This window comes from Urocitellus parryii, chromosome 4, assembly GCF_045843805.1.
Source record: "Urocitellus parryii isolate mUroPar1 chromosome 4, mUroPar1.hap1, whole genome shotgun sequence".
Lineage (NCBI taxonomy): Eukaryota > Metazoa > Chordata > Mammalia > Rodentia > Sciuridae > Urocitellus > Urocitellus parryii.
The window spans coordinates 68,011,008-68,031,756 of NC_135534.1; the positions used below are offsets into that span (position 1 = coordinate 68,011,008).

The 20,749-nt window shown below is 35.5% G+C and overlaps 1 protein-coding gene, 1 non-coding gene and 1 pseudogene across 2 annotated transcripts in view; all 3 read right to left on the reverse strand.

The window, feature by feature from the left end:
- Rsf1 (remodeling and spacing factor 1) overlaps positions 1–20,749 on the reverse strand; it is a 156,659-nt gene that overhangs the window by 11,411 nt on the left and 124,499 nt on the right. Inside the window, exons 10-14 of the mRNA XM_026387266.2 lie at positions 12,109–12,163; positions 11,041–11,150; positions 4,014–4,081; positions 2,687–2,894; positions 866–1,086 (exon numbers count right to left, since the gene is read on the reverse strand). Of these exons, the coding sequence (XP_026243051.2) occupies positions 866–1,086; positions 2,687–2,894; positions 4,014–4,081; positions 11,041–11,150; positions 12,109–12,163 (662 nt within the window). The remainder of the gene's footprint in view (positions 1–865; positions 1,087–2,686; positions 2,895–4,013; positions 4,082–11,040; positions 11,151–12,108; positions 12,164–20,749) is intronic.
- LOC113181737 (U6 spliceosomal RNA) lies at positions 6,576–6,682 on the reverse strand. Its single transcript, XR_003300623.1, has one exon. It is a non-coding gene; the product is annotated as a U6 spliceosomal RNA (small nuclear RNA).
- LOC113181687 (protein ZNF365 pseudogene) lies at positions 18,917–19,959 on the reverse strand (annotated as a pseudogene).

Here is a 20,749-nt window from a genome sequence, read left to right on the forward strand (position 1 = left end):
CAGCTACCTGTTTACCAATTCTATAAAGCATCCCCCCACCTTTCCTTTCAGCTGTTTTGCCTCTATTAATTCTGTTAATAAATATAAGCATAATGTATAAAAACATAAGTCTCTGCTAAGTTGGAAAAACTACAGAATCACTGATTGTGGCATACATACTGGAGATAAATGGAATTCTCTCTTAAACAATTGAGTATCTGACAAAAATGTTCAACTTTTTGAGAATGATCCCAAGAAACACTATAAGGATAAAGGTTAGGCAATGGAAACAATGTGGCACCAAAAGGATTCATCACAATCCTAAATGAATTTAGTATGAAGTCAATACATAAATTTTCATATATTTTCTCAGATATGCTCTATGTGAAACACATAGTTACTAGTCATAAGAAAAGGGCACAAGCTGGGCATGGTGGAGCACATCTGTAATCCCAGCAGATGGGAGGCTGAAGCAGGAAGATCGTGAGTTCAAAGCTAGCCTCACCAACAGTGAGGCACTAAGCAACTCAGTGAGACCCTGTCTCTAAATAAAATAAAAAAATAGGCTCAGTGGTCAAGTGCCCTCGAGTACCCCAAAATTCAAAAAATTAAAAAAGAAGGGGCTGGGGATGTGGCTCAAGCGGTAGCGCGCTCGCCTGGCATGCATGCGACCCAGGTTCGATCCTCAGCACCACATACAAACAAAGATGTTGTGCCCGCCAAAAACTAAAAAGTAAATATTAAAAAAAAAAAAAAATTAAAAAAGAAAAGGACAAAGCTTTATCAGAAAGCTTAATTACAATTGTATAGAATTTTAAGAGCTCTTAACTCCTGAAGTCAAACAAATGTAGTAAGTTAGGATGATATGAATACAAGTTATCTTTACCAGAGTCTCTACTATTATCTTCAGACTCCTCCTCTTCGTCGTCATCAGAGTACTTTTTCTTTGGGGTCTTTCTTCGCAAACGCCTACTTTGCCTCATTGGTCGGGAAGGGTGTCGCCTCAATCTACGACTACAGAAATCAGTGTCGCTGTCATCATTAGATGGTGGATCTTCTTCACTTTCATCTGGGTTTTCATCAGATACAACAAATTCATCTTGAGATCTGTCCAGGAAAGCCCAAATAAATTATGATAGTACACTAAGAACTGAGAACACATTTTTGAGTTCAAATTTTGGTGCGTCCATTGAAACATTAAGTAACATTTATGCAATATATCTGGATAATTTTATCAGTTTCTCAGGAAAACGACAAAATGTCATCTGTTCTCCTTTTAGGAGGGACTGAGATGATAAAGTGATGCTGATTTTTTGTATACAAAATTACATTGGCCTCATGGATGTCCTCCGTGTACCTTTAAATTTGGCACATCAAAAGGGAACTCATGGGGTTGGGGTTGTAGCTCAATGATACAGCACTTGCCCAGCACATGTGAGGCACTAAGTTTGATCCTCAACACCACATAAAAAATAAATAAATGAAATTTTAACAGTCCATCTACAACTAAAAAAAAGAAAAAAAGTGAACTAATTATTTCCCAATCTACTCAGCTTCTGTCTCCCCAATAATCAAAACAAATACCTGATATTAATCCTAATTTTTCCCTTTTAATTTCTCACATCTAAAACATTCAGTGGTTTTTCATCATTTTCAGGACAAAGTCCAAACTTTCATGCATGCCAAACAAAACACCCTTCATCTAGTTATTTTTAATTTTCTAAACACATCTCCAATAGGGCATTCTCTATTTTATCCTTGTATTCTTCCTATCCTGGGACACTAGATATTTCTCAGATGTTCCATGATATTTTATGGCTTGCTGCCTGTAACACATGACTTCTTTGAATGCCTTCTTTTCTTATCCTGCTTCTAATCTCAAACTTGTTGATCTATCCAAATATTCTGTAAATTTGAGATCAAACTGTACTTTTACTGGGAGGTTTTCTCTGATGTTTTTGGATTAATCCAACTGTCCTCCTAATCTATATTTTCCTTATATTTTAGTAGCAGTCATGCAGAATGACTTTTTTGTGTGGGGGCTTTATATGTTTATTGTCTCCATTAACAATCTAAAAAGAGAAACTGCAGTATAGTTTTAATACCTATTCTGCAGAAGCATTCCCAGATTTTCCATACTGGATTACTTGTCCCAACCCCAACCTCTACGTTAAAAGAGGATATTTACTAATTATTTATTTCTCACATTTGACTTGATGACTTCCTCATGGACTTGGTAGCAGAAGGTAGCACGGTGGAACCTCAACAAATCCAAGTTCAATTACAGTTAATCAAATATAATTTTGAATATTAAACAAATAACCATAAATCTACTATCTATATCTATCTATCTATCTATCTATCTATCTATATATATATATATATATTTAGTTGTAGATGGACACAATGACACGACACCTTTATTTTATTTATTTTTTTGTGGTGCAGAGGATCAAACCTAGTGCCTCATATGTGCTAGGTGAGCGTTCTACCCCTGACCACAACCCCAGCCCCATAAACCTAACTTTTAATTTTAATCTAATAAAACCCAAAATTCACGTTCTTCAATCTTCTTTAAATACCCTGAAAACAGAGATAATTTATGTTTGTGAAGAACAAAATCCCCATCACAATGTGGCCAAGTCTCACTGCTGGCTAGTCCTTTTTAAGCCAGTCAGAATGATGGGGTCTACGGCAGGCCACTTACCCATCACTGATCTTGAATTCATCTTCACTCTCTTCTTCATCCAGGTTGCTATCACTGTCCAGATCATTTAGTCGCCGGCGTTTCTTTCGTCGAGCAGCAGCTGCCCTCTGGGGTCGTTTATTTTCCTTTCTTTCTTCATCCAAAATAGTAGAGATGTCTTTCCCACGGTGACCTGTGATGGTGGAGATATCTTTTCCTCGGCCAACTCCTAAAGGGGAAGGATAACTATATGTTTATTAAACCTTCCCCTTAATTTGCAGACTGTCCTTATTGTGTCTAACAGCTCTTCATTGGATTTCTGTCTTCTTACAAAAGTGCAGATTTCTGCCAACTTCTACTGACAGAGCTTTTATCAGGATAGATTTAGTACTCATCCTACTGAACAAAAGTCCACAATGTAGAGAACCTCTTATTTATAATTCATGTACTGTGAAACTCACCTTTTCAGTGTGTAATTAAAAAGTTTTAATATAGTTATAACGTTGTACAATCATCATCTCTAATCAATTCCAGAACATTTTCGTCACCCCATAAAGAAACCTCATACTTAATTAACAGTCATCTAGGAAACTCTTCTTGAAAGCTATCTTTTGGATAAGGCCTGAAGAAAGAGACCAATACATATTTAAAAACACTGTAGGACAGGAAAAAAAAAGTGGGCTAGGATATAAATAAAGCACATATTTCTAGAAAAGCTTCTTGACTTCTTTAGTTCCTTTACAAACAACCTATTTATTAATCCTTTCCAGAGTTTTCTTAATAATTAAATGGAAACCACAATGTTCCACATCAGAGCACCAGCAATTGGCTATATGGTACTTTCATAAAGTACCTTCAAATTCCTCTACATTAATGCCATCTTTTAAAGACTATGAAGTCAGTATGCTGATTTTAATAGATGGACCCAGGAATGAAATTTTTTTTTAATATCTTTTTTGGTGGTTTATTTTTTTCGTTATAGATGGACACAATATCTTTATTTTGTTTATTTATTTTTATGTGGTGTTGAGGATTGAACCTAGTGCTTCACATGTATGAGGCAAGCGCTCTGTCACTGAGCTATAATAATCGTAGCCCAGGAGTAAAATTTCTGATGTATGGAGGAACATTAATATTTTGTGGTAGATCATAAAATAAAACAAAAATAATTAGTAAGATCTGAGTCTGTCCTCTGACACTGTCCATTTTGTATCTAAGACAGTTAAAATCATTAGTTATAGTGATACACAATAAGGTGGGGACTAAAAATTATGTTCAATGTCCTAATTTGGGCATTTGAATTAACTTGTTGGCAGTTATATGAAAAATTAAGAATGGTACAACATACCTCCTCCATCAGCCTCTTTGATATCATCTTCTATAGCTTCATCAATTGCTTCATCAAACTCATCAAATCTAAAACATAAAATGATCACATTACAGCCTGTCCTGGTGTTTTAAACTCATAAAGATCACCTATACTAAATAATTAACTGTTTGTATCCCTACAAGCAGTAAAATCCTACCTACCAAGGTGACAGTATTAGGAAGTGAGGCCCTCATGAACAGGATTAATGTCCTCATAAAACAGGGCAGAAAGACCCATAGCCCTTTCCACCACGTGAGGCCACAGTGAGAAGACAGCCATATAAGAGGAAGCAGGTGTTCACCAGACATGCCAGACCTTCTCTAGAGTCTCCTTGCCTTTTCTACCAGGTGAACACACAGCTAACAGGTACTATTTATAAACCCGAAAGTAGGCCCTCACCAGACTCAAAAATCTGCCAGTGCCTTGATCCTGGGCTTTCTATCTTCCAGAACTGTGAGATATAAATTTCTGTTGTTTACAAGCATTTCAGGTATTTTGTATATTCCAGCACAATTGAACTATAACAGTGTCAGAAAACAAAGAACTTTTTTTGCAATGCTGGGTAGATTAAACCCAAGGCCTCACATTGAAGCAAATGTACCTCCACTGCACTAGATCCACAACCCATTAAAAAAAATATATAAAAGGACCAGATGGTATGTACACATTTTAGGGTTTTTTAGAGTATACGGTTTTTATAACCATCAACTCTGTCAATGTAACACAGAAGCGATTACAGACAGTATGTTACATAAATAAATAAGGATGTGCTCCAATTAAACTTTATATATACTGGTTTTTATATGTATATAATATTTATGGAATTTTTTTGTTCTTGTTTTCAACCATTTACAAATATAAACATAATTTATAGGTCATAGGCTTACAAAAATCTAGCAGCAAGCTGGATTTGACTTATAGGCCCACCCCCAGTAAAACAAATCACATGTTAAGTAAACTGAACAAACTGTTTCACAAAAATGTTAAATAGGCTTAATTATTATTATTATTGAAAAGTAGATCATTATTATTGTTATTACTTAAGTTCCCATACAGCTGATTAAAATTGTAGAACTAACTTAATGTACTTGTTCTAGAAGGGATGTCCTCCGGTTTAAAGGAAAGGACCAAGACTAAATGTTCCCTGGATTTCCTCCTTTCATTTTAGGGATCAGGTAACCAACAAGATGAAGTGACTTGTCCAAATATAGTAATTACTGGCTAGCCACATGAAGCTATTTCAGTTAGTTAAATTTTAAAATTCTGTTCCTCATTAAGCTTATTTTAAGTACTCAACCATTACATATGGCTTACTGCTTGCCATACTGGACATGAAGGAAATATAACATTTCTACCATCACAGTAAATTCAATCAATAAGTTCTATTGGAGAGGGTAAGGATTAAAGAAAGGCACCTAGTAGATTAATAACAATATCAAGACTAAAAGCTAAATATTTTGCCTCTGAGTTGCAAATACATACACACAAAAATACCCAAATTTATTTCAAGGGATTCACAAGTTTCAAGTTAGCTTCTACAACAATATAATTTTTAATGTCTGTGTATTGTCTAATCATATAAATACATATAAATACATAATAATTACAGTTAAAAACAGTTTATTTCCAATTTTTTTTTCAGTTAGCATGCTCTGAAAAATATTACTGTAGCTATAGCTTGGTTTTTCCTTAAGATAAATTCTGAGAACTGGGAACAATGTTACACGCCTATAATCCTGGCAACTCAGGAAGCTGAGGCAGGAAGATCCTAAGTTCCAGGTCATCTTTGGCAATTTACTGAGACCCTGTCTTAAAATAGAAAATTAAAAACATCTGGGGATTTAGCTCAATGGAAAAGTGCCCTGGATACAATCACAGTACTAAAAAAAGACAAATTTTAAGAAAGTAAAAAAATCTACATATCCATCTATTGAGCTAATTAACAGATACAGATAAAGCTAGATGCAAAGTTAACCAAAATTAGTATTTGTCAAGGATATACAGAGGTTATAAAGTGGCATGACAATCTACTTTAAGTAACGTCTGCTTTCTTACTGAGAAACTGTTTTCTAACGCCATCAGAAACTTCAGACATTTGAGATTGATACCACTAAGAATGAAATATCTAATTCTTATCTGAGGATCTAAGTCATTTTTAAAATTAATAAGCAGTCTTGCTCTACAACCTAGATGCAGGGTTTCAGATAATGGGTTTCTATGTATCTGCCTAAACTTCACTGATTCCAAGGCAACAGGATTCATGTAATCCATGTCTGAAACTGACCCCCTTTAGTATCTTCCTTTACTCTATAATTGCTTCTTTTAAATTTCATCTAACCACCACCCTTCTTCAGAAGCCTATAACTATCTTTTCCCCTGTATGGTTAGAGACCCCTATGATGCCATTGTGAAATTTTGTTGGACCATACATTTCTTCCTGGTATTCTAAGATAATGTAATTGGTGTTAATGGCACACAAATTGTTTTAATAACAACCATGAAGAGAATTTAAGTTATTTTCCTGTTCTAATTATTATTTTTTAAAATATGGAACACTTCATGAATTTGCATGTCCTCCTTGTACAAGAGCCATGGTGATCTTCTCTGTATCATTTCAATTTTAGTTTATATGCTGCCAAAGCAAGCACTTCCTGTTCTAATTTTAATTTGACTACTGTATGACCAAATATTTTTTCATGTTTATTGGTCATGTTGCAGAGTACTCATTTGGGTTCTTTGCCTGCCCAAAACCCCTACCCCAGTACTAGGGATGAAGCAGTCAGGATTTATTTACTATATAGCTACATTCCTGGCCCTGCAATATTAAAGACCATATTTTTAAAAATTCTGAAATATGGTCTCACTAAGTTGCAAAAGCTGGTCTAAAAATTTCAATCCTCCTGTCTCAGCCTCCAAAGCCACTGGGATTATATACATGCACTGCCACATACTGCTATTCCTTTGCCCATTCTGAATGCTAGTTTGTTCATCTTTTCTTACTGATTTGTAAAATTTTTGTGTATTAAAATTGTACCTCCTTTGGAACATGTTGTAATTCCCTTTTTTTGCAGTACTGTGGATTGAATCCAGGGCCTTGCACATGCTAGGCAAGTACTCTACAACTGAGCTACATTCCTGGCCCTGCAATTACTTCTATCAAACTGTACTTCCTTTTCAGTGTTTGCGCATATATATATATATTTAAAGTTTTTGGTTTGTTTAGTTGTAGTTGGACACAATACCTTTATTTTATTTACTTATTTTTGGTGGTGCTGAGGACAGAACCCAGCGCCTTACGCATGCTAGGCAAGCATTCTACTGCTGAGCCACAACCTCATCCATTATTTTCTTTTTAAGTTTTGAGAAAGGAAAACTGACATCACATCTCTACTATATTCCTTGCATTTTGTTAAATTCATAAACCACTCCTTTTAAAGTCTAACTCCATGTTTGTCTGTATGTGCAATTGTCTGAGATTGTCTTATTTTAGAAATATTTATGTAATCAAATATCCTTTCCATTATTGTTTCTGCTTTTTATGGTATAATTTCAAAGCTGTTTTTACACTAGGGTGTAAGTAAGCCTTTTTAAAATTATTTTTAAGAACTAGGTAGGGTATGAAAAATGCATCACATAGTACATTCTATGCTAAAACACATAGTTTACCATAAGGTCCTATATTGCCATTACATAACTTTAGAGCCGAAATAAACCAAGATAAGGCAACAAAGACTAAAGAGCAATGGAACACTTAAAGATATATGGTCATTAAGTGCCAGAGTAAGGACTCTACTTTTAGTCTTCTGATCCTCAATTCAATGCTTCCTCTGGGTAATTTTGATGTGTCATACTCTTTGTTAGAAGCAATAAGAATCAGATAAACAATTATTAAATTATAGTAAGCAGTGATGAAATTCTAATAAAACAAATCTCTGCTTGATGTCCCAAAACACTGTTTGGTATTTCAGAGGCCACAATGGTAGTGAGGCATAATGATGCATGCTTTTAATCCCAGCAACTCAGGAGGCTGAGGCAGGAGGACTGAAAGTTCAAAGCCAGCCTCAGCAACTATACAACTTAGCAAGTCCTTGTCTCATAATAAAAAATAAAAGGGCTGAGAATATGGCTCAGTGGTTAAGTGCCCATGGGTTCAGTCTCTGATACCAAAAAAGGGGAGAAGAGAAAGAAAGGTATATAGCAACTTAAATATAATTTATCTATTATTTGAGTGAGGCAATGTGATTTAGTGGAAAGAATATTAGAGAGCAAACAATCAAAAGATAGGGTTCAGGGCTGGGGTTATGGCTCAATGGTAGAGCACTTGCCTAATATGTATGAGGCCCTGAGTTCGATTCTCAGTACCACATATAAATAAATAAAATAAATGCATTGCATCCACCTACAACTATCCATCTATATCTAGCTATCTAGCTATATATCTATATATTTTTTAATATATATTTTTTAAAGATACAGGAAAACAATGGAAAAACCTTTCTGGTATCTTTGGTAGCAAAAGATAAACCAGATTATATTATTTTTCTTCCCTTCTCTTTTTTGTTGTTTTGCTTCTGTTTTATTAGCAGGGATTAAACCCAGGGGTACTCAACCACTGAGCTACATCCTCAGCCTTCTTTTTTTTTAAATTTTGAGACAAGGCCTCACTAAGTTGCTGAGGCTGGCGTTGAATTTGCAATCCTCCTTTGGTACTGGTACCAAAACAGGCGAGTGGACCAATGGTACAGAATAGAGGACACAGAAACCAATCCACAAAATTACAATTATCTTATATTAGATAAAGGGGCTAAAAGCATGCAATGGAGGAAGGATAGCATCTTCAACAAATGGTGCTGGGAAAACTGGAAATCCATATGCAACAAAATGAAACTGAATCCCTTTCTCTCACCATGCACAAAAGTTAACTCAAAGTGGATCAAGGAGCTTGATATAAATCAGAGACTCTGCGTCTGATAGAAGAAAAAGTTGGCTCCAATCTACATATTGTGGGGTCGGGCTCCAAATTCCTTAATAGGACACCCATAGCACAAGAGTTAATAACAAGAATCAACAAATGGGACTTACTCAAACTAAAAAGTTTTTTCTCAGCAAGAGAAACAATAAGAGAGGTAAATAGGGAGCCTACATCCTGGGAACACAATCTTTACTCCTCACACTTCAGATAGAGCCCTAATATCCAGAGTATACAAAGAACTCAAAAAATTAAGCAATAAGAAAACAAATAACCTAATCAACAATGGGCCAAGGACCTGAACAGATATCAACAAGTACATGAAAAAATGCTTACCATCTCTAGCAGTCAGAGAAATGCAAATCAAAACCACCCTAAGATACCATCTCACTCCAGTAAGATTGGCAGCCATTATGAAGTCAAACAACAACAAATGCTGGCGAGGATGTGGGGAAAAGGGTACAATTGTACATTGCTGGTGGGACTGCAAATTGGTGCAGCCAATTTGGAAAGCAGTATGGAGATTCCTGGGAAAGCTGGGAATGGAACCACCATTTGACCCAGCTTTTGCCCTTCTCGGACTATTCCCTGAAGTCCTTAAAAGAGCGTACTATAGTGATACTGCCACATCGATGTACATAGCAGCACAATTCACAATAGCTAGACTGTGGAACCAACTTAGATGCCCTTCAATAGATGAATGGATTAAAAAAATGTGGCATTCATACACAATGGAGTATTACTCAGCACTAAAAAATGACAAAATCATGGAATTTGCAGGGAAATGGATGGCATTAGAGCAGATTATGCTAAGTGAAGCTAGCCAATCCCTAACAAACAAATACCAAAAGTCTTCTTTGATATCAGGAGAGCAACTATAAACAGAGCAGGGAGGAAGAGCATGAGAAAAAGATTAACATTAAATAGGCACGAGAGGTGGGAGGGAAAGGGAGAGAGAAGGGAAATTGCATGGAAATGGAAGGTGACCCTCATTGTTATACAAAATTACATATAATAGGATGTGAGGGGAAAGGGAAAAAAAATCAAGGGAGAGAAATGAATTACAGTAGATGGGGTAGAGAGAGAAGATGGGAGGGGAGGGAGGGAGGCTAGTAGAGGATAGGAAAGATAGCAGAATACAACAGTCACTAGTATGGCAATATGTAAAAACGTGGATGTGTAACCGATGTGATTCTGCAATCTGTATATGGGATAAAAATGGGAGTTCATAACTCACTTGAATCAAATGTATGAAATATGATATGTGAAGAGCTTTGTAATGTTTTGAACAACCAATTTAAAAAAAAAAAAGATGGGAGGTAAGAAATAAATACATGGCCTTCAGTCTCCACAGGTCCAGCTCCTGTAGTTTCTACCAGTCACAGATCAAAATTATCTGGATAAAAAAATTGTGCCTATATTGAAATATATGGACTCTTTCCCCTATAATCATTCCCTAAAGGATACAGTAAAACAATAATTTATATAGCATTTAACTTGTATTCAGTATTTGGGTTTTTGATTGTTTTATGAGATGGGGTCTCTAACATTGCCCAGCCTGGTCCTAAATCTTGGGCTCACGTGATTCTCCCACCTCAGCCTCCCCAGTAGCTGGGACTACAAGTGTGTGCTACCATGCCTGCTTGTAAAAGCAATCTAGAGATGATTTAATATATATGGGAAGATGTGCACAGGTTACATACAAATACTATATTTTAACACATGGGACTGAGGATCTGTGGGTTAAGGTATCTTTAGAGGGTCCTGGAAAATTTCTTTTTTTTTCTTTCTTTTTTCTTTTTTTTATTATGGTGCTTGAAATGAAACAGAAATTCACACATGCTAGGCAACCGCTATACTGAGCTACATCGTTAGCCCAGGGTTCCTGAAATCAATACCCAGTGCATATACATTTGCTAATAATCATTATGATAAAGAAAGCATATGCTTCTAGGTCATGTTATTATTATAATTACCAATATAATTATAAAAACATTTTATGCCCTTTTCCTACAACCAATTCCATATATTGCATACCTGTAACTTATACACTTCCGTGTTCTTGTTGACCTCCTTTCAAGCAAGTTTGCTTTTGATTTTTTTGAATCTTTTTTCTTTTCTTCTTGATCTTCAGAAAAATCTGGCTCCTTTCAAAATATAAAAATACAGGTAAAACAGAACAAAATTCCTTGGGATTAGCAGTGTTGTAATCAACATCTAGGTGACACATGTGAAAGGTCTGAAAAAATGTGACATTATCCTGCCCAAAATGAATATAAACAGCAACATTAATTGTACAGGCATAAAAAGGAATACTAGTGGTGAAAGGATGAAAATCTTCTGTATGAAAATTCTTCTACTTTTTTGAGTTTATAATTGCCTGTTTTAAAACTATCAGGATGAAGTTTTTCCACTGGTACAGTCTTTTAACCAATTAAATTTGACACACAGAAAATACCCAATAGGTATGTATGCTGAATGAATAAAGTAATTGATTTAAAAGAAAGGGTGTGAAGCTGAAAGAAAATAACTTCACAGTCTGTGATTTAATTAATTAAGTCTGAATGAAACTGCTTATCAAATGAGTAAAGGCTCTTCATTTCAAAAGAGAAACCATGTTCCATCTACTCAGCAAGAGATACTCTTCTTCATTATACATTATTAAATATACAATGATAAACCTTCAAAGAAACCAAATTGCATCAATATAAATTAAAGTGTTCAATAATGCTAAAAAGCAGGAAATTAAAAACCCAATCACCTTGAACTATTCTTCAGTACTTTACATAAATAACATGAAAACATATACAAAAATTATCTGATTTGGGTAAAAACAATGGAACATAAAACCCCAAGCAATGAACATCCAATTTAGCTTTAATAAATCACATTTTTGGGTTATCTGCACATATTTTTATTTCAATCATGATCATAGGTAATTTATTTAGGGTTTTAAATTTAATTTTTAGCAATATAATATATATATATTTATATATATAATGTATATATTATATATTTAAAACTAGCCCCATTACAAAAATGAGTTAAATTTTAGAACAATTAAGCCCATATCTCCTTTGAAAATACTGTAAGCAAGAAACTTACTTGTGGAGGAATGATGTTTTCAATACTGATACCCACGTACACCAAGCGTTCTTTCCTTTAAGTAAAAAACACAAAATAAGATTTGTGGAAAAAAATTATGAAAATATTGCTAATGCAGACAATAAAATTAGAATTTCATGATAAGTAGAGGCTATATCACAGACATATTTATTATTAACACAACTTCAGAAAGGGATAAAAACTATACTTTTAGAACTGACTTATACTTGTTTTTCTGGTGTGAGGTTTTTTTTTTTTAAATTTGTTCTAATTAGTTGTATATGACAGTAGAATGCATTTTGACACATCATACACAAATGGAGTATAACTTCTCATTCATCTGGTTGTATATGACAGAGTTCATGTAATGTCTGATTCATTCTATCATTCCTACATCTATGCCTCCTCTGCTCTTTACACTCACCTGTTTCATCCAAAATACCACAATTCTCTGTCCCCTTATTGTGAATTAGCATCTGTATATCAGATAAAACATCCAGCTTTTGGTTCTTTGGGATTGGCTTATTTTGCTTAGGATAATATTCTCCAGTTCCATCCACTTAATGACAAATGCCATAATTTCATTCTTCTTTGAGGGTAAATAATATTCCATGTGATACCACAGTTTCTTTATCCATTCATTTGTTGAAGGGCACCTAGGTTGGTTCCCTAGTTTAGCTATTGTGAATTGAGCTGCTATAAACATTGATGTAGCTGTTCACTGTAGTATGCTGATTTTATGTAGAATTGACTTATTCTATTGAAATAAACCTTATAACTGAAATAGAAAAGGAAGCTTTATCAAGAGTCACGCTGTGACCTGATATCATTAAAAAAGAATTGTGTATAATAAAACCATATCAAGGTCCCAGTGAATGACACTAATACCACTCAATTCTTGCTATAGAAAAGAGAAAGAGCAATACAGACATAGGCTCTAAATTCTGCAGTGCCACAACAAAAGATACCTTTGGAGCCATAATATGAGGATATGAAGCACTATTGACATCGCCACAGTTTTATTTCCAACAAATCTTTGTTGATTTTAATTCAACAAATATTACATTACAAACAGCTATATATAACAGGTGCATTCTCTGGTTCTCCCTAAAGTTAATCCAGTTCAATAAGGATAGCTGAATTCTGATATGCCAGGGTGTATTAGTGAACTAAAACAGTAACCATTCTTCCTCTCTTGTAATCTCTCTTCTGAAAGGAAGTTAATGTATCTGCTTGTCTGGGTCCTTTAGCTTTTATGCTCTAGAAACCTTGACCCTGTTAATAGGAATCTCAGAGAGAGGTTATGAAGCTATTAAATAAAAACTGGCATGTTATGAAAATGATAAAATGATTTTAATAAAAAGCCTGATAAAAATACAATTAAGTAATAACTAGGAAAGACAAGAACAGTACTAACTGGACTAAACAGGGAATACTTTATGACTTGAACTATCTCTGTTATTAAATATATATGATATATTACCAGTCCTTACAATAACCATGTTTATTGAAATACCAGTTCTCTCCTTTATGGGTCAAAATTTCTGCTTTACCTTGGCCCCGTCTCTCTGAAGAAAATTTACTTATTGATTGATACACTGATTTATTAATTTTGTGGTACTGGGAGTTGAACCCTAGGTCTCACATATTCTAGACAAATACTGAGCTATATCCCCAGCCCAAGTTTTAAACTTTTATTTGAGCTGAGGACAAGCTAAATTGCTCTGACTGGTTTCAAATTGTGATCCTCCTGCCTCAGCCTCCCAAGTAGTTGGGATTATAGATTGGCAACACTTTTCCATGCCCTAAAAAAAATCTGTTCACACTCATTATATTTGATCAAGATTTGTGTCAGGCTTGGGAATCCTTAGGTAAGTAACAGTTCCTGCAATCATTTTGTACTCTAAATCCAACAATTCTTTTATTTCAGTAGAACTCTATCCACTGTCCATTACTCTCTTTATGTCCTTACTTTCCTCTTGACCTGGCGTACACTCCCTGTTCCATCATTAAAAATACTACTTTGGTATCAAGAACTCAAAGCTAGCCTCAGCAAAAGTGAAGCACTAGCACCTCTATGAGACCCTGTCTCTAAATAAAATACAAAATAGGGCTGGGGATGTGGCTCAGTGGTTGAGCGCCTCTGAGTTCAATCCCCGATACTACTCCCTCCTGCCAAATACTCCTTTGCATACACTTTCAAATTCCTTGTCTCTTTCTATCTTTCCCTTTTGTTATATTATATGGAAAATTCCAACCCTGATTAAATTCAACTCTCTGTTAGCAAACTACTAGTAATAATACTCTGGAAACACAGAGATGTCTGAATTCCAAATAATACCAAGCTCTGGAAGAGACCATTATAAAATAGAGTAGATTTCACAGAGCATCACAACTCCATATCTCAGATAGTTGCAAGCTAGTCACTAAATATTCATTGACATGTCCCTCTTTTCCACTAGACTATAGAGCCCATTAAGGTAGAGATTACATTATACCCTTCATGGTGAATATACTGCATGGCATGAAGCAGATACCCATTAAATGAAATCCAACAATATTTTATAATTGAAGCAGCATATCCTATTGTATATAAGGCCTTTGTCAAAACAATCTTCACCAGACTTTTGCATGTATAAATAGCATAAGCATTACAGACTTCCAAAGAATAAGCAGATATAATCTGAGTATCAGACAGAACTCTTAGTGGTTTATATTCTTGGCTTTTAGAAAGAAGACATTCTCTTCTAAGCCCTTAAATGGGCGAGCTTCAGGACATGGGAAAATTGTTCATTTCTAGAAGGACAGGCAGATTTCAGAAAGATTGAGACCGATAAAAAATAAGTTACTATTTAATTTGAAGAATTTTTAGATTTTTCTAAGTAAAAAAAAAAAAACAGAAGAAACTCTGCACATCAAAATATATCTAATAATTTTATGCAGAATTATTCTTCATTTTTGAAAATGTCCTTAGAAAATGTTATAAATATTTGAAAAACTAGTTGTTTATACAAATAACCCTTGGTTTCTAAATTCAAAGATATTTAGACAACTAAGTTTAAAAAGTTAAACACTATCTCTAAATCAGTTTTGGAGATTAACTTGCCTTTAAATGAAGTAGCATCCTCTATGACCTGGACAGCTCAAATTGAATTGTGAAAAAAAAAAAAAAAAAAAAAAACTAAAGTTAATGTTGTGGAGGCTGAAATTTATTAAATTTCACTTTGGATTATAGAATTAGCTAATTTAAGGCAAACTAAAATTTGAAAAGCAGACAATGAGTCAAAGGACATAAGTTTAAGAGGTAAAAAATTAAAATACTAAGACCAATCAAAGGGCACTGTTTAGATATTCTCATCCTATATGAGTAAACAAATGGGCACTGAGTCCTATAAATTAATCCTCTGAATGTATCTCCAACATGTCTACCTTACTATCCCCTAGTACAGGCCTCAGAGGCTCTCATAAACTCTCTCTGCAGCGCCCAGAGCATTTTTTCTTCTTTTTTTCTTGTTTAGTCAGAAATATACCTTTATTATCATATTTCATAATCTAAAAGCTTCTTTTAAAATTCTGGTAACAGAATATTTCAACTTCTGCACAACTGACTGGCCCTGCAGAATACTGGAAAACAGTTTCTAAGCAACCTGAACTTTATAGATAAGAATCTGTAATTTAGTTTGGAAAGAAAGAAAAAACAGTTCAAATCAATATTTTTCCACTGTAAGTCAATTTATTCTTCAGTTATACTTTGAACATGTTTTCCTAGAAACTTTGGTGAATTCTCCAAAAAAGCGACTGCCTCAAGTATAAGGTTAACTTCCCAGGGAGATAAGAAAGAGATCTTAAAATAGGACATAAAAGAGACATGGCACACAGCTTAAGCCTTGGCATGTAAGTAGAGTATCCCTCTGAATAAGCCATCTCCCATATTTCAATAGTAAATTATGTCTTGATGTAAGTATAACATACATAACACATTTCCTTGTATGGGGGTTAGACTTTAGCTCAAACTTAAAAGCAAAAATTTTAGCTAGGCGGAGTGGCACTCTTCTGTAATACCAGCAGCTTACTTAGGAGGCTGAGGCAGGAGGATCATATATATATATATATATATATATATATATATATATATATATATATATAGAGAGAGAGAGAGAGAGAGAGAGAGAGAGAGATCTATATCTATATATCTATATATATATCTATATATATATTTACTTTTTAGTTTTAGGTGGACACATATCTTTATTTTATCTTAATGTGGTGTTGAGGATCCAACCCAGTGCCTTGCGCATGCCAGGCAAGTGTGCTACCACTTGAGCCACATCCCCAGCCCTGGATCACAGTTTTAAAGCCAGTCTCAGCAACTTAGTGAGGCCCTAAGCAAGTTAGTGAGACCCTGTATCTAAATAAAAAATACAAAGGGGCTTAGGGATGTGGCTCAGTGATTAGGCGCCCCTGAGTTGAATCCCAGGTACAAAAAAAATTTTTTTAAATATGATAAATCTCAAATTATTTGTCTCATGTAATGTATATAGATTATGAAATTATGGTGCTTTCTGAAGTTCACTGAATACCACTATCAAAGAGAGATGCCATGTCCTCTTAGCATGTTAAAGGAACATTAAAATTACTAGCTACTTTAAATGAAACAAAAATCTGGCTACAGCATTTTTTTTTTTTTAAGTTCTTGTCTTTGCATACACATTATGGGACAAAGAACATGCACTATAACTAGCAAGTCATTTTTTAGTATGGAAAAGCTAATGTGCAACCATGGTCCAAGCATCAATATTAGATAGTGTCCAAATTAAATGATACTACAATGTTTGCCTAAACAGTGATATTTACAGCAGTATTTTTCCCCACTTAATAACTACCTACATACCAGACGAATTGTCTATCCCATAAGCCAAAGGTCAAACTGAACACTCAAAAAATCAACATTGCCATTACCACAAGTTTAAAATACTTAAAATGAGGAGTAACAGTTTTCAGTTTATTGGCATTTTAAGTAACTGCTTTATTACTTACTCTTTTTTTTTTTTTGGTGCTGGGGATTGAACCCAGGGCCTTGTACATGTGAAGCAAGCACTCTACCAACTAAGCTATATACACAGCCCCTATTACCTACTTTTAATATACTGCTAATCCAATGCTTACTGCAATAACAGTCATAATTCTACTATTGTTAATTAGATTATAGTTTTAATGTTTTAAAATAAGAGAATTTAATTTACAAACCTATATAGTTTTAAACCAATAGTTTTAATCACCTACCACAAACACACACTTTCTCTATGTAGATTTAAAAATAAATTATTAACATAGCTGATTATATATACAGTTTGCATGTGCTTTATATATATGTGTATATATTTGTGGACATAATTGCTCTTGTTTCCAGAACAATGTCAGCACTTGAAAACTCTGCACAAGACCTGATGGCATTGAAAAATTTATGGGAAAAAAATATGGAAATTCATTCTAGAAGAAAATTTTAAAGCAGGAGATTCTCAAAAAAAAAAATAGTTTTTTGTGGAAACAAAAGCTATTTTGGGAAGACAGTATTAGATTCTGGATCCTATATGCATTATTTAGTTCAGAAATTATGTGAATGTTTTGAACAATAATAAAAAAATTTAAAAAAAGAAATTATGTTAGAATACACTGTACAGGAGAACCCCAGATACTTGGTTAAAAGGTAAGAAAGTATATTTTACTCATCAAAGGGCAAAGCAGCAGGAGGCAAAAGGAGCCGCTGGCTGGAAAACTTAAGCCAGCAAAAAGAAAGTCATGCCCACGGTTAATAGAGAGCAAGCTGCTGATCCACAGTTAATAGAGAGCAAGCTGCTGATACTACCAGGGAAGAGGGTCTTAAGGCTGCAATGCTTCCAAGATGGTCCCAGTGCATTACATGTGCCATGTACTGTCATGCCAAGTGCTCAGAGGCTGCACCAATGATGGGTGCTGATCAAAAGAGTTTTACCACCTTCCAAAATGATACCACAGAAACAGTTATTAGGACAGAGGCTGGCAGCATGGTCAAAGGGTGCAGATTACTCAGCTAAAGAAGACTGCACAGATATGCCAAAAATTTGAGTAAACATGCATCTATGGACATAAAAAACCTGAATCAAACTAACAAACTGAAAAGCAATCTGTCAAATGAAAACTGAAATCTGACTGAACAAGTCCCTTATGCAACCTAAAGAGTAAAATCTTGACCAGTAGAAAACTCCAGAGAAACAGAAATCTTACTTTGTTGGCTTTCAAATTAATTGAGAAGAAGGTTAGATACAAACAAAAAAATCTTTAATTCACTGCTATTAACAGAACTTTTCCATTCCTTGCCTCACATTTTAGAAGGCAGTGGGCACAGATGAAATTTCTTCTAGTGTCTGACATCTTATGAGGCCCCAGGCCTGAGCATTAATGACCAATGCACAAGGGGTCCAGGTGCCAGGACTACTGAAGACTGGGTCAATTATTTCAGCAGCTGGAGCTTTGTTTTACTAAAACTTTAAGATAAGGTTGTTCCTTCTCAGTGTTCTTTTTGTAATTTTTTATTGCTTTTAAAAGGATGTTATAAAAAAAATAATAAAAAAAAATAAAAGGATGTTATAATAAAATTTTGGCTGAGATTCCCCTTTGTTAAATTCTGGTTAATTTAGTTGCTTATGTGCATCACGATCTTTGCTTTTCCAATGTCTTACTGTGTGATGTGCCCAAAAGGACAGTATCACTGGTCCCTGAAACAACATTCCCCAAAGGCAAGAGATGATGGTCCTGAGCCACCCCCCTTTTAGATGACGTTCACTATCATTGTTGGGTTTGTTTTTTTTTAAGCCATTTGGAGCTTGATGTTGTCTTTCTGGCTAAGCCTCAGAAACTCCCCTTTCTTGGGCAATCTACATGCTGGTCCTGTTGTCCTTGATGGAAATGGGTTTTGAGATCGGGGTGGCTACACACAGAATGTGGGTACCCTTGGGTTAGGCATTAGGATTTCTTATTTGAAGAGAGATCTGTAAGCATATGCTCACTGATGTCACAGCTTTGGCCTGAGGACTGCTGGCTTTGGTAGTACTCTGATTTCCCACAAGTTCTACCCACTGCAACAGATTCTTAAGTAAAGTCCTGGAGCTGAGCTTTCCTTGAACCTCCTTTTCAGCTGCTGCTTCTTCTTCCTTCCTAAGAAGCTCCTCCTCCGCTTCCGTCAGGCGATGCCTCAGTGCAGTGACCATGGCCACATCCACTTGTCTGTTCAGGGCCCTCTCCCATCTCTGAACTTACTGCTTTTTCTGAATCTGCTGCACGAACTTATAAAAGTTCAGCAGTTTTCTGGGCCAACTCTTTGGTGAGTTTATTGATTCTCTTTCTTTCTTGCTCTTTCTCCTATCCACAGCCTCAATGACTCAATTGAATTTTTTTCTGACATGTGCCTCAAAAGAGGCTTTTGTGTCTGAGGTGAGAAGTCCAGGACTCGACTGTGACCCATGCAGTGAGTCTGCACCTATCCACAGGTCTTCATGTTTGACACTGGCCTCCCTGCCACCACCTCAAATAGCTTTCAATCCTTATTCATGTGAAATGCTGTATAAGTTAACATAGCTTGGTTTCTGCTTTATCAATTGCCATGGCTCTTCAATTTTCCCTGTTTCAGGAGTTTGGAGGAAGTGAGTAGTAGTTCCATGGTAAGAAGTTGCATTTTGTCAGAAGTGGTATTTCTTCCTAACTGTGACTAAATTCCAGATGGGCCCTCAAGGACAACAAACTTCTGAATATGGTATGGTCTCCACACCTCGGGCAGCAGAATGTCAGGCACACAACAACATTTTCAAAGGACATATGTGCTCTCTGTCTCTTGCTATGCAAAACCCTACACCACCTCAGGACTCTGCCAGCAAGAAGGCCATTCTTACTCCAGAATGATTGACTCCAGATATTTCTTCTCAACTTTAGGCCTCCAGAACCATGAGCCCAAATAAATATTTTTTTAAGTTAAAAAAAAAAAATAAAAGACTTTTCTAATGCATTACTCTAAAAGTCCCAACTTCTTGCTAATGTCGCCTCAAACACAGGCGCTAATGCTGTGCGGGAACCAAGCAATTTTTAGCAGAGCTGTAAATCAGGCTGACCTGGGGCCCACTCCCAAACCCTGTACACCCCAGTAAAAGGACAAGCAGTGTCCAGGGTGGAGCATGGTGCAGGCCAGCCAGTGAGGCAGCGCATCCAGGGGCAGGAGGTAGGTCCTGGGCCCTGGCCTGCCACTCTGCCAGTGCTGTCCTACCAGAGCATTTTCTGAAATAAATAACCACATACCATCTTTGATGGTTCCCCCACTGTGTATAAAGAATACTTCAAAGTCCCTACCCAGGAATGTAAGGCTGTTTGCAATTTAGACTTACTCTGCTTTAAGAGGTATATCTCCCCTACCACTCTCCTACCCTGACTTCTACTTTGTCTTTACTCATGTTTTGTACTCACGGCTTTGGAATACCTCTTCTTTACGTGTTCAACTATATAATCCCAATTTATCTTCCAAGGCTTTCCCTGATAACTCCAACTCCTAAGATTACTAAATTGCTCCTCCACAATGTTCTTATATTATTTTGAATATATCTTGATTTTTCTATTT